Source organism: Phasianus colchicus, chromosome 8, assembly GCF_987193195.1.
Source record: "Phasianus colchicus chromosome 8, bPhaCol1.hap1.1, whole genome shotgun sequence".
NCBI classification, from domain to species: domain Eukaryota; kingdom Metazoa; phylum Chordata; class Aves; order Galliformes; family Phasianidae; genus Phasianus; species Phasianus colchicus.
Genome location: NC_143443.1, coordinates 23,263,055 through 23,275,776, shown reverse-complemented (window position 1 = coordinate 23,275,776; position 12,722 = coordinate 23,263,055). Strand labels below are relative to the sequence as shown.

The 12,722-nt window shown below is 46.3% G+C and overlaps 1 protein-coding gene across 1 annotated transcript in view; it reads right to left on the bottom strand.

The window, feature by feature from the left end:
- Positions 1–97: 97 nt before the first annotated feature.
- FBXW4 (F-box and WD repeat domain containing 4) overlaps positions 98–12,722 on the bottom strand; it is a 58,500-nt gene continuing 45,875 nt past the window's right edge. Inside the window, 3 exon segments of the mRNA XM_031597638.2 lie at positions 98–860; positions 1,106–1,247; positions 1,427–1,567. Of these exon segments, the coding sequence (XP_031453498.2) occupies positions 744–860; positions 1,106–1,247; positions 1,427–1,567 (400 nt within the window). The 3' untranslated portion in view covers positions 98–743.

The window sequence follows — 12,722 nt, the reverse complement described above, 5'->3', positions numbered from 1 at the left end:
CACACATACAGACTGTCTGAAAACAGGGCCAGTCTCCTCTACAACTAGCAGATAACATCACAGCTCCTTTGGGACTTGAAACAAAACGAACACTCTCTTCTGTTTCCCTTCAGAGTTTTATTTAGCAAAATACAACTGTTTCAGCCCTGCCAAGTGCACTGCCTGACCTGATGGCCAGCTAGGGGAGGCATACACTGAAAGCAGGGCTGGCTCTGCCTTTTAGCTCAATTCCTTCTCTTGGCTGAAAAGAACAGCACAAGCAGCTGTCAAGAGAGCAAGCACAGGTGAAAAGGAGTCCCTGCTCCAGGCACCTTCCCTTGCACCAAATGAGTGTACCTCACACACAGACTTGCTTCACATGGCTCAGAGTTTTAGCTGATCTTAACCTGACCAGCATACAAGCTGATAGGGCATTCTGGCTCAACCTGCCCCTCAAATGTATCCACAGGAGAGTTAAAAAAAAAAAAAAAAAGAACAAAACAAAACAAAACAAGAACAGATAACGTTACAAACCCTGACTTGCACAAAATAAAAATGTAAAGGACAATTGGCCTTTATTTCCACTAAGGGGCAGATGAAGTTGTTAAGCCTTGCCCCTTCTGGACTCTTTAACATAGCCTTTTGGCAGGCAAAGAATCTCTATGGATGCCTTGGGGCCACTCTCACCTCTCCTGCACTGCTTTTCCCTGAACCAAGTGTCAACTTTGCTGAGTTGAGGTGACCAGAAGCAGTTACGGTGCCCTTCATGAGGCCGTGAAGTCAAGGACGTGCAAGGCTGATGCCAGGGCAGCATACAGATGGGTGGTACTGAAACGGAGGCAGTACACTGGGCTGCTGGTGGGTGAAGACAGGTGAAAGCTCTGCAAGAAAACAAGAGAGTCAGTTTTTCAAAGAAGAAGTTAGCCCACAGACCTCAACAGGTTTTTCAGGCCCAAATGGTCAGATGCCCTAGCAAAGCAGGAATGAAGGTTAGACTCCCCATGGTGGACTCAGTCCGAAGACAGCTCAGCAGCCTCTGTCTCTTCTTTCAAAGAGACATAGGTACCTGGCTGCCAGAGAATGAGCCAGAAGCCCTGCTGCTGCCTGGCCTCCAACCAGCCCTCACCTGCAGGCACTGAGTTTGCCGCTTATCCCAGAGGCGCACCACTCCGTAGTAGGAAGAGCCGCTTGCAATCATATGGTTCCCATCAGTCCTTATGCAGTACAAGGCGCTGTCATGGGGCTCTTCCCACTCCCGGACACATTTTCTGCAATGACAACACAAAATAGAGAGCGGCTGAGCCTCCACCACCCAGCACCTGGACTGGAACTGAGGTCCCATTTGCCTGAAGGAGCTAACCAAGCTGCAGGAATGTCCCCAGGCACTGCACAAGGAGAGCCCAGAGGATCCTTGCACAGGCCCAAGATGCCAGCAGGGTAGGCTCACCTGGTGCTGGTCCGTATGTCCCAGTAGCGGATGTAAGTGTCATACCCACATGAGAGGAGAAGGGAGGGAGTTTCATAGAAGACATCAAGCACTCCAGCTCCATGGTGAAAGTCAGTCCCTAAGCAGGTTAACAGCTGACCACTGCAATGAAACATAATTCAAGAGTCATTCAGAGCAGAGAGCCCTTCCAGCCCAGCAGGCCAGAGCAGAGATGTCACAGAAATCTCCTAGATCTCATTTCTGTGATTTAACAGTATGCAACAGCCTGCACAGCTTTGCTCTTCCTCCTCCCGCTTCTACTATTGGTTGAGCTACAAACTGCCAAGGATAGTGACCAGCAGGAGTCACAGCTGGTCATGATAAGACATGAGCCAAGGTAGAGCTGACCCTTAGCAACAGGGGATCATCTTCGTTGGAAAAAGTGACCAATACGCTGAATGATAAGGCTCCATTTCCATGGGAAATGATACCAGATAATCTGCAGCAGCCACTCCCCTGGTTGACTCCATCCCAGATTCTGTCCTTCAGCACACGGTCTGCTAGGGTATTTCCCAAAATCTTTGACACACAGCTCAGATCCACAGCCAAATCAGACTCTTGCCCCAGGTCACCATGGTTGCTCTTCCTCACCTCATTACATTATGCTGCATGCTGCAAACACCTTATCTGGGGCTGAACATGACAGGCCAAGAGCAGCCACCCTAGGTATGCTCTGGAGACAACTTCCCAAAGGCTAGCCTCTCCTGCCCTTTTAAAATTCTTTGCTTGCTGTAGAAAAGCTAAAACAAAATCTCCATGAAGTTCAAAGTTTGTGGCCATATCACTCAACTGCTTCTTCATGTTAAGGAGCAGCAGCTGTCTGGTGAGGGACCTCTCTAAAAGGGGCTTCCCAGCAAGGCTGGGAGAAGTTTGAGGCCACATGAAACTCGGTCACATGAAACTACACACTGCCTAGGGCACAGGCCACAGTCTGTCCCCACTAACTCTCCACCCACCTCAGCAGCTAACAACACCTGTCCATAGCAGACTCTCAGGAACAGAGGGGACAATCTGCCCAGCTGCTGGAGATGGCCACCTATTGCAAACCGTCCTCTTCTTCCTCCGCCTCCTCCTCACACCCTTTACATCAAACATGCTGGACACAATAAACCTCGAAGCACCTGCTTTTCCAACCCTGCCACACGGCCACCGTCTCCAACAGGCCCTTGGTTCTCAGGACAATGAAGCGGTCCTGAAAGCCGACAGCACGAACCCCGCCGTGGGGTCACTCCCAGCATTTCCCACCATTATTTTGTTACTTTCTGCTCCTTGATCCAGCATCACACAGTTCTGAGGCACATCGCCAAATGCCTTAATTCTGTCTGTAATCTGGGCTAAAGCCCTCGTCGGGGGATAAAGACCACACAAAAGGAGAAATAGAGTCCCAGGAGATGTTAAAACAAGTAAACACCTTTGTGTCAGGAGACAGAAATCGCTGATAAAGCAGATTAGCGCCTCGAGCCCTGGTGTCCCCAGATCAGAAGGCGAGCCCTGGCCGATCTTTGCAGCCAGCACGCTTCTATGATCACAGAGCTGGCGGCATGCTGGGGCCAGCCTGTTTCCCCACAGTCACTCTCCAAAGAGCAGATTATGTAGAATAACAATTTCTTTGTGGCTGTGTAATTCCCTCCGTGACCGTGGCTGTGGGCAGCTACATTGGCCCTTGATGCCAGGGCCCTAGCAACCATTTAGAGAGGCCAACCAGCCCTAGCAATGGCCCCCCCATGCAAACCTCTCGGACAAGCTTTAACATCAAGTGCATGAATTAATCCCCCCCAACACGAATCCAGGGGTGCTGGCTTATTGGACTTTGTACTTCTCTAGGCAAGGGATCGAGGGGATTCCAGGCATCAGGCCTTTGCAACCTTCTCACAATACGTTAACCCTTGGAGGGTTACTTACAGACCAACCTAGCTGCAACTCTGCACCTGCACCTGTAGATCTGGAGGTCAAACATTCAGTCTGAGCTGAAGTAGATGTGTCCTCCAGCTTCACCACAGCGTGTGGCAGGTTTGGACATCTGAGCTCTGGCACTGCCCTGCCCCTCCAAGTACACTGATCCACTCCATCTGCCATTCTGCACAGTCAGCAGGACAGACAGACAGACACAATACAGTTATCAAGGCCTCCATGCAACCTGTTCGATCCTACGAGCTGTATGTGTGGACTTGTGTCAGAAGACAAGCATAAGAGGAAGCAGCTGCTCTCTCAATCATGAGCCCTTGGTCTACCTGAAAGAAGCAGAGGACAGATTGCCCAACCTGAGTCCTCTGCTTGCTGCAAGAAGAAAAGCATGGAGCAGCTCATAGGAAATGAGCTGTTTCAGTGGCTGTGCACAGACAACTCTACCTAGCAGCACGTTTGGTGAACATGTGCTACCTGGCTGACACTTGTTTGTACTATTTACCCTCCATCATTTTTCCCTACTAATAAACTTTTAAAATGCATTGTGCTCAGACGAGAGAGGCACTGTGCTAAGAAAAGGTAGCAGGATGCTGAATAACATCCAGGGATCTTATACATGCTGGAGCACCTCTTCTTCCTCTCAGGTGCCTTAAATGGATCTCCTAACACGCTCCCACCTCTGGCAAGCTCCCATTACATCCAGATTGAGCCTGGCCACACGAAAGCTTGTCTCCTGCGTCCCCAGAGCAGGCTTCAGGATGCAGTGCTGCAAGACAGCAGCAAATTTTAATGTCAGGCTGTTAATGTTTCCAAATGAAAAAAAAAAAATCAGTATTAAACATTAAGGAACCACAGGGAGAAACCAGAGAGTCTGGATTTCTCCTTTCCTGCGCTGTGCTGAGCACCACCCAGGTGCCTTGCTCCAGTCTTTCACCATGCCTTCACACCTCACCACAAGTGGTACCCAAGTACCTCAGCAATTGGAGTTCCTCCAATTCCCTTCCAGCCTAGACAACAGAAAAGAAAACAAACAAAATCCCCACCAGGATTAGTTTTCCTTAGTAGGCAGAAAAGCAGCATAGATGCATACAGGTCACTTTGCAGCAAGGAAACCTTGTTTTGCTTGTTTGTTAATCAGTTCAATCCTCCTGCTCCAAGAATAGGTCAGCCAAGACTGCTTTCAGCTGGGAGGTCCAGCCCCTACTTACAGCAGCAGCCCTTTAGCAGTTTACAGAAGCAACACATTAGTTGCTACAGTGAAAAGCTTATAACCTGACACCAGGGGAAAATCATACTGTCTTGCACACTGGGCACATAAACCAGAAAGAGCTAAGTTTTGGCATGGGTATACTAAAATAAATAAAGACCTGAATGTGATTAATATTTCTCCCATTTTTTAGCAAATTATGTGACTCTGGGCCAGCAGTTCCAGGATCCAGGCCACCATGAGCTAGCCCCATATCCTCCAAGCATGTGCAACCATGCTGAGCTTTGCTGGGAAGGAAATGTTCTGCAACCACAGGTGTACCAGTCACAGGATCACAAAGTTAGTGCTTACAAATTCTTCAGTCCTCATTATCCCAACTACTCCCTACCTTCAAAACCCAGTCCCCAACAGCTTCCACTTCCAAAGGGAGCAAAACCCACAGCTGTTCCCTGAAAACCCAAAAATGATCAGGATGACCTATCAAGGTGCTATAAAGAAAACAGTAGATACACCAGTGTATCTCCAATAGCTTTTTTAACAACTTATTTGGGCAGTGCATATTTTGTACCTCAAAGAGGCACAAAAAAAGACCACGAAGTTGAAATAATCTACAGCCTCCCAAGCAAAAATGATCATTTGCATGACCATAAGAATTCAGAATTTCCCTGAGACCTTGCTGACAGACGGAGCTCTGAAGAAGTCTGCAGCTCCCTACCTGCACTCTGCCCAATTGCTTCAGGTCTTGGCCAGCTATCTCTGATGAACATGAACTACAATCCAAAAGCTGGGTTGAAACAATACACAGTTTTCTTCCCACCCTAAATTTTTGTCAAACTTCATTTACTAGCATTGATATTACACAAATACACAGCAAATAAGTTTAGTATTAAACGCATTCTAGGAAACTGCTGGATTCAAAACATCTGTTGAAAACAGATATGCCTGAATTTGAGGACATAACTCATTCACTCTGGAAACCTCATCTGTGAGCTGTGACTATCCATCAGAGAGGAGAAGCCATTGCACAGAAGTAGGCCAAAACCAAGCACTGCTCCATAAGCATATTTTAGCATCAAAATCTATTTCCAGCAAGCCAGCTGGGAAGCATTGACTTAAATAAATAAATAAATACTGAAAAGTGCACTGTTCTATTCAGAACAGTGGGATATTTGAACAGGGTATCAAACAGAGAAAGGAAAGAAAACCCATTTAAAGACAATTATCTGGAGTGCAACATTTGTACAACCCCCGTCATCCAATTTGGAGAGAACACCAAAACTGAAGGGAAGGGCTAAACTGTCATCTCTTCCAGGTGCTTTGCACCTGGGGCTAGGACACTCAAGGGATGCAGCAAGTTATGCTAAGGAGAGAAAGGCTTGGTTAAGCAACATCTATAAATGTACACAGGGAGAAACAGAGCTATTTGGCAAAGCTGTTTTTCACAGAGTTGTCCTACCCCAAGATTACTTCGGCACTAGGCCAAGGTTACTAATTCTTGCAGGGAGGTGTGGATAGCACTGGGGAATTCTGGGGGTGACCTCCATGTGAAATGGCTCTGAGATGCCATTATAAGTGACTTTAAGCGATTTTCAGGAAAAATGCCTCTCTCAGCTTCCCCAGCACAGCTGAAGGGCCTTGAGGCAGTAGGGGGGAATGACACCAACGATGGTTTGAGATTATTTCGGGGGGGAAGAGACAGAAGAGGGGAGTTTTGCCTTCTTTTCTTCTGCTTTCTCTGAATTGGCCCACACACGCTTTAAATGGTCCAATAAAAAGATACAATTTCTTTACCTTTCCAGCTCGGGGACCCTGTGAGTTTTTGTTGTGCGGGTTCCCGTAAGGTTAAGTTCAGAGGATAAACTGACACGCTGGGCTATGGGAAAAAGCCAGTTTCTTCAAATAAAGCCACAACGGTGCAAAAGAGACCCTGCTGGGGCTTTTATTTGGGAAAACAAACAGAAATGGCACCAAGCCCTTCTGCTTTACGGACCAATTTAACTATAAAACCAATGTTCTCCCTCTCGGGGGTGAGGAGGGTAGAGAGACAGGACATGACAATAGTCCAAAACCTTGGGGGGAGAGAAAAAAAAAAGATAGGACAAAAAAAAGTTGTCTGTCCCCTTTTCTTTCTTGTCCATGGCTCCTTTTCTCAGCACACGTGTGTTCTTGTAAAAACGATTAGATTGCAATTTGTATAACATGGTGACCCCCAAATTCAGACATTTAACCCCTTTTCTCTGCAAAGAATGTCAAGAATGTCTTCTCTGTCTTTCTTTCCAACGGGAGGAGCAGGGGGGAATTCTCTCAAACTGTGATTTCTTGAGGGAAGAGAAAAAGAGGAAGGCAAGGAAAAGAAGCAGGGAATTCTCAAAGCCTCTCGCCTTTCGCCCCACTTGTGTGGGAACAGGAGGCTGTATTGCTCCCTTTCTGGACTGAGCTCTGCAGGTCTCCTTTAGTGGGGAGACAAAAAAATGGAGAGTCCAAATCAAAACAAAGCCATCTGTTTAAATGAGCTACCACTAGCCAGTGGCAGAGGGGGTTCCTCATTCACCCCTTCCCATTCTTCTCTCTTGCCTCTGTTGATTCTTTCTCAACCCAGGGAAAAATAAAGATTGCTTTTGCTTTGGCTCAGAAGGATGAAACTGATTGATGCGTTTGGAGTGTCCAGCCCCCACCCGCGCTCTCCAATTGTTCAGGGCCTTGTAAAGTTGTCATAAATACGCCTGAACAGGAGTGCAAAGGCCACAGCATGCCCTGGACATGTAACATCCAAAGGGCAGGAGCTGGCCTCACGCTCAACCGCAGTGCGAGAGAATCACAACTGCAGTGGGGAGAAAAGGATCTCAGATGAATACCTGTATGTTCTTCCTCTTACAAGTGTTTTGCTTCTGGGTTAAGATGCACCAGAGTCCTCTTAACAAAAGGAAGGCAGAGAACATCCAGCTTACATGACAAAAGGTTGAGAAAAATGATGTTAAAAAGTAAAAAGAATCACAAGGCCCAAAACTGATTTGAGAATGCATGCATACCACAGGAAATACATTGCAAGCAGATCAGACAGAAACTATTCATTATAAACCAAGAGACAGTGCTCTGACCACAGCAAAACTGTTAAGAGGAGCCCTCATCCAGGAGAAAGCTACTTAAGAGGCACCCTATAGCAGTGAGCCTCCTCCTGCACTGGCTCAAGTAGTTGGAGGCATCCTGCCTCCAACAAGGTCTGAGATCTCAGAGCAAGGGAAACTAATCCCACAGTTTAGAGCTGCAGAACTGGGGTAAGAATTTCATTGCAGCCTTGTCAAAGGATTAATTCATGCCTGAAGGCAAGAGAACAGTTTGCCTCTAGTCTTGCTTCTCAAGTCACAAGCACAAGCCGTTCCCAAGGAGAGGGACCTGCTCTTCCTTTGCCTAGATCTACAATTGAGCTCCCCATTCTGCTGACCTTACTGCAGAGGGAATGGTTCTGAGCACAAAATTAGAAACATGATAGTCATTGTGCAAAACTAATTTAATATGAACAGATCAAGAATGGGTGTGCTTGAAGACTAAAATGTCCCTATGATAGACTTCAAACTGTCACATCACAAACCCCTTTCCCTCGAATTTCAGGAAGGCATGCTTCTGTTCTCACTTAACCAAAGTACATATTAATGGGAATACTCAAAACCAATGCTTCAAAAAGAGTAGACAAAGTCATGTGTGGAGGGGAAGAGGAAACAGCACAGCAATAAATAAGCAGGATTGCCCCAGAAAAAGAGAATAAGAAGCTATCTGAGAAAGGGCAGTTACTGTGGATCATCCCATTGCTGAGAGGAGGCAGTCAAAGGTTCACATTTGCTTTCACTTATCTGAGGCAAGCACAGCTCAGAAAGCAGTTTAGCTCACTGTTGGACAAGTTTTGAATCACTTACTGTGATTTAAGGACTTTGTTCAGCCAAGACAGAGATACTAAGAAAGAAATTCAAGCCTAAAAAGAACGTGGTGCCTTTTTCATACAAAGCCTGGAAAGAATGTTTTCATCAAGAAAGATTATTTGTGTGATAAATCCACAGAAAAGCAGGGCAAGAGAAGGGATTCTTCATTTACAGTGTGGTATTGTCATTCTTCTGTCCCCCAAATCCTGTGAATCTATTATAAGTGCCAGAATATTTCCTACCACTCATCTTTCCTGGTCCCACTGAGATATCCATCCACTACTCTGTGACTAAATAAATCCAGTTTTAATGCCTGGATGAAGCAGACTCCCCACCCTTTTTGGAGACAGTTACCTTTTCTTTTGATTTAGGAACTTCAGTTCTGAGTCTGTTTGCTCCCCTTCACCCAAACCTCTGTCATTAAATTGGAATCATACAACACTTCGAGCTGGAAGTGACCCACAAGGATCATCGAGTCCAATTCCTGGCTCCACTCAGGACCACCCAAAATCCAAGTTCTGTGTCTGAGAACACTGTTCAAACACCAGCAGCTCAGTGCTGTGATGACTGCCCTGGGGAGCCTGTTCCATGCCCACCACCCTCTGGTGCACAACCTTCTCCTAATTCTCAACTTGACTCTCCCCTGATGCAGCTCCATGCTGTTCCCAGAGAGTGGGTGTCACTAGAGAGCAGAGATCAGTGCTGCCCCTCTGTTCCCCTGTGAGGACCTGTAGAGGGTCTCAAACTTGTTTAAACCTTGAAGTTAAAAGCTCTGAAGAGAGCACTCTTCTACAGAACTCACTTCAGAACACGACATTTGTACATTTTAGACCAAGCTTCTACAAAAAAAGCTTCTGATAAAATATTTAGCACATTTTATAACCAAGAGCTACTTCTGCAGATCTTCATTTCATTTACTTACTTCCATGTATAGAAAATCTGAGACTGATAAGACACAAAGACAACAAGGACTGGATTTAAACAGGAAAGCACCTGTAGCAATCAGATTCTACCATTAGTCCCCAAACAGCTTATAAACCTCATATAGCAGTCAGAAAAAGAATTCAGCCCTTAAACCCACTAAGTACACAATGGAGCCAGGACCAAAGTCTGCTTTGGATCCACGTTTGCAGGACCTAGCACTTACGGTGCACAGTGCACAACCAGTGCTACATAGCAGGCAGCTGTCACATTACACTTGCTGCTTAAGAACAGTACAGGGAGCAAAAGCTTTAAAGCTCTCCCTCCGTGTTGACAACTGTGCTCAGGTTCCTTCACTCAATTGGTTTAAGAGCTACCAAAGTGGATGCAGATCAACATACACTGAGATTTGAGAGACAGCAACTAATTCTTGCCCACCTTACTTCACAGACAGATTGCTTGCAACCTAGCAAGGGTCCCATGGAAACACATACCAGAGATGAAGCAGCAGCAAGCTCACACAACCTTCAGCCTTACCAGCTTATGCTGGTAATGCTGCCTCTTACAGACCACAATGCAATAGCATGAGAGGCAAATACAGATTACCAACCTGCTCAGCAGCCCACCCCTTTCTGCTGAGGCACCAGCCACACACCTGAATCTCCCTTCTCCTCCACTCCCAAGCCACTTTCAGGAATCCTCTACCTCCCACCACCCCAAAACATGCAGACATCAAAGGCACCTGCCTTGAACACCTGAAGATCAGGGGAGCCTGACGGTCAAGAAATGAAACACTGTATCTTCCCTTTCCACGCACTCTCTGTCTTTTTCTCCCCATCCCTTTGAAAAAGGTGGCAGAGATAAATGGAGAACAAAGAAACAAGAAAAAGCCACAGCTCTGGCCCACACCCTGCCTATTACTTAAGGGGGAAGGAACTCTTCCGAAAGAGGAGGAAAAAAATGTGCTCAGACACAATGGCTCAAAAGGCCAGGCAGCAAACCGGGCCACTTTGTACTGCTAACAAGGGAAACCTAATTACAGGAAGAGGGCAAAGAGGGACAGATAAAAGGGATACAAAATTTCAACATCTGTTGCCATAAAGGGACAAGAAGTGGGGAAACGCAAAGTGTCAGTTTGGTGTCAGTGACGGCGTAAAGCCACTTTCAAAGGGCTCAGGAGAGGGAGAAAAACTGAACGAGAAATTAGAGGGCTCTTAAAGAAAAAAAAAAAAAGAAGAAGAAGAAGAAAAAACACACCCGAAAAACAAGAAACCACTCTAGCAAAAATGCTTTCAAAAGAGGGGAGGAGATGGACAAAGAGTGGATATTTAAAAGGTAAAGGAGGTTTGCAGGGCACAGTTAACATTGTCTGAGTTTACACAAAGGCTCTCCTGCCCTGTGCCTGTCACACTGTGTCACAGGAAAGGATGAGGTAGGATTTGTGCATTCCAAGTGTTTACAGCATAAGTGCTGCCATACTGCAACACTGGTCCATTTCAAACATCATTAGCATAACAGCTCCAAGAGCTGCTGCAAAGTGACATCTAGACTCTGCCTTGTGAAGGAGCATCTCTGAGAAAGGGGCATTTGTCTCTCTGCACGTAAAGACATGCAGACAACCATGACAGACTGGGGAGCAACAGCACGCTGCAGGCAAAGGACAAATGCTGACTTCCAGAAGTGTCACCCTTATCTCCCAGGCAGTTACGTTAGACTCCCAAAGGAGATTAGAGGTGGGAAGAGAAAGAGGAAATTTTCTTCAGATTCTGTTCTTTCTCTCTTGCTTGCCATTAATGATCTCTCTTATGCTAAGTCACACACTAGCACTGGCAGATGAGACAGGAAGGTCTGGGAAGAGAAAGGCAGGTGCACTTCCAGCGGGAGCAGAGGTGCATGATCAGAAAGAGAGGCAGCTGCCCCCACATCCCCCACTGGTGCAGAAAGGCAAGGGAACTTGCAAGAAGCCCAGAAGTCAACAAGACCTGATACTTGCAAGGACACAGGCTGATATCCAGTGGCCTGTATTACTAATAGTTCTCCTTTCCTGTACAGACCTCTAATCATTTAAGTTATTCACAGCCCTCTCAACAAACACACCTTGATCCTGAGTAGCAATAAGTGCACAGTAGTTTCCCCACATCTAAAAGCGAAGAGGTGGCACAATGTAGCATCTGTGGGATATGTCCTCCAGAGGTGTAGCTAGTCAGCTTCAAAAGCAAAAGAAAAAAAATCCTTCTTATTACAGGAGAAAGGGCCAGGTGTAGCAGCAGCTGGAATTTCAGCCATCAGAGACAGTGTCTTGGCATTACGCGGTCATTCCCCTGCTTTAGACTCCCTTTGACAATTGCTTGTTGCTGCCTGTTCTAGCTTTGATCCAACGCCATCATAAGCAGAGTTAGAAATGAAAGACAGTTGTGGGGGTGGGATGCAGCAAGAAGCATTTCCTTTCCCCTTGAAAAATTTCTTTGCCTCTAAACCCAACCAACCTTTCTCAGTGCCCAGAACACGTTTTCAGGTGAAGACATTAACCCTTTTCTCTCAGAGGGGCCCCAGGGTCAGGGAACAGCGAAGGTCATAAATACGAAAATACACCATGACCAACAGCTACAAGCACCAGCCAAGGACTTATCTGGCCTGGAACTAAGAAGATCAGTACACAAAAGGTTATTTAAGCTTTAAATCCTTTTGTAGCATGTTCCATCTCTCAGCTGTTGGAGAAAAAGACCACCTACCCAAGGAAAGAGAATACCACAGACATTGCACACACCGCCATGCACCAGCTAAATAAACTGAGTGAGGCCTTGAACAGCACCAAATACCAACATTAAGGATCCTGTAGTTTTAAAGAACGTATCTTAAGCATCACTCTCCCCTGCATCATTGCATCATTTTTTGATAGAGAAGTTGTCTCAATTCTGCTCATAGCAATAAGTCCTCGCCATGTTCAGCCTCAGGTCAGACTCTGCAGGTCAGACTCTGTCCCCTTCATGATCATAAGGAAAGAGTAAACCTAACTAGGAGGCAGAGTCTGGCTTCAGCTGCATGACATTAACTGGACACACTGGACACAGGAGGAGTCTTTCAGTCCTGGGTAGCTCAAAGATTTTGAGTTTCCACACCATACTCCCAATTCAGGAGTGTTCAGCAGGAAGACAACATGCACAAGCCCCAAGGGAAGAAATCAGCACTTCTCTCCAACATGGTTGCTAGCAACCACTGGAAGCTTTAATAAATAGTCTAAAGCTTTGCTGGGAAGAACAGTTTATGGAGAAGTCAAGATCTTCAAGGACAACTCCATATTTCTTTCACT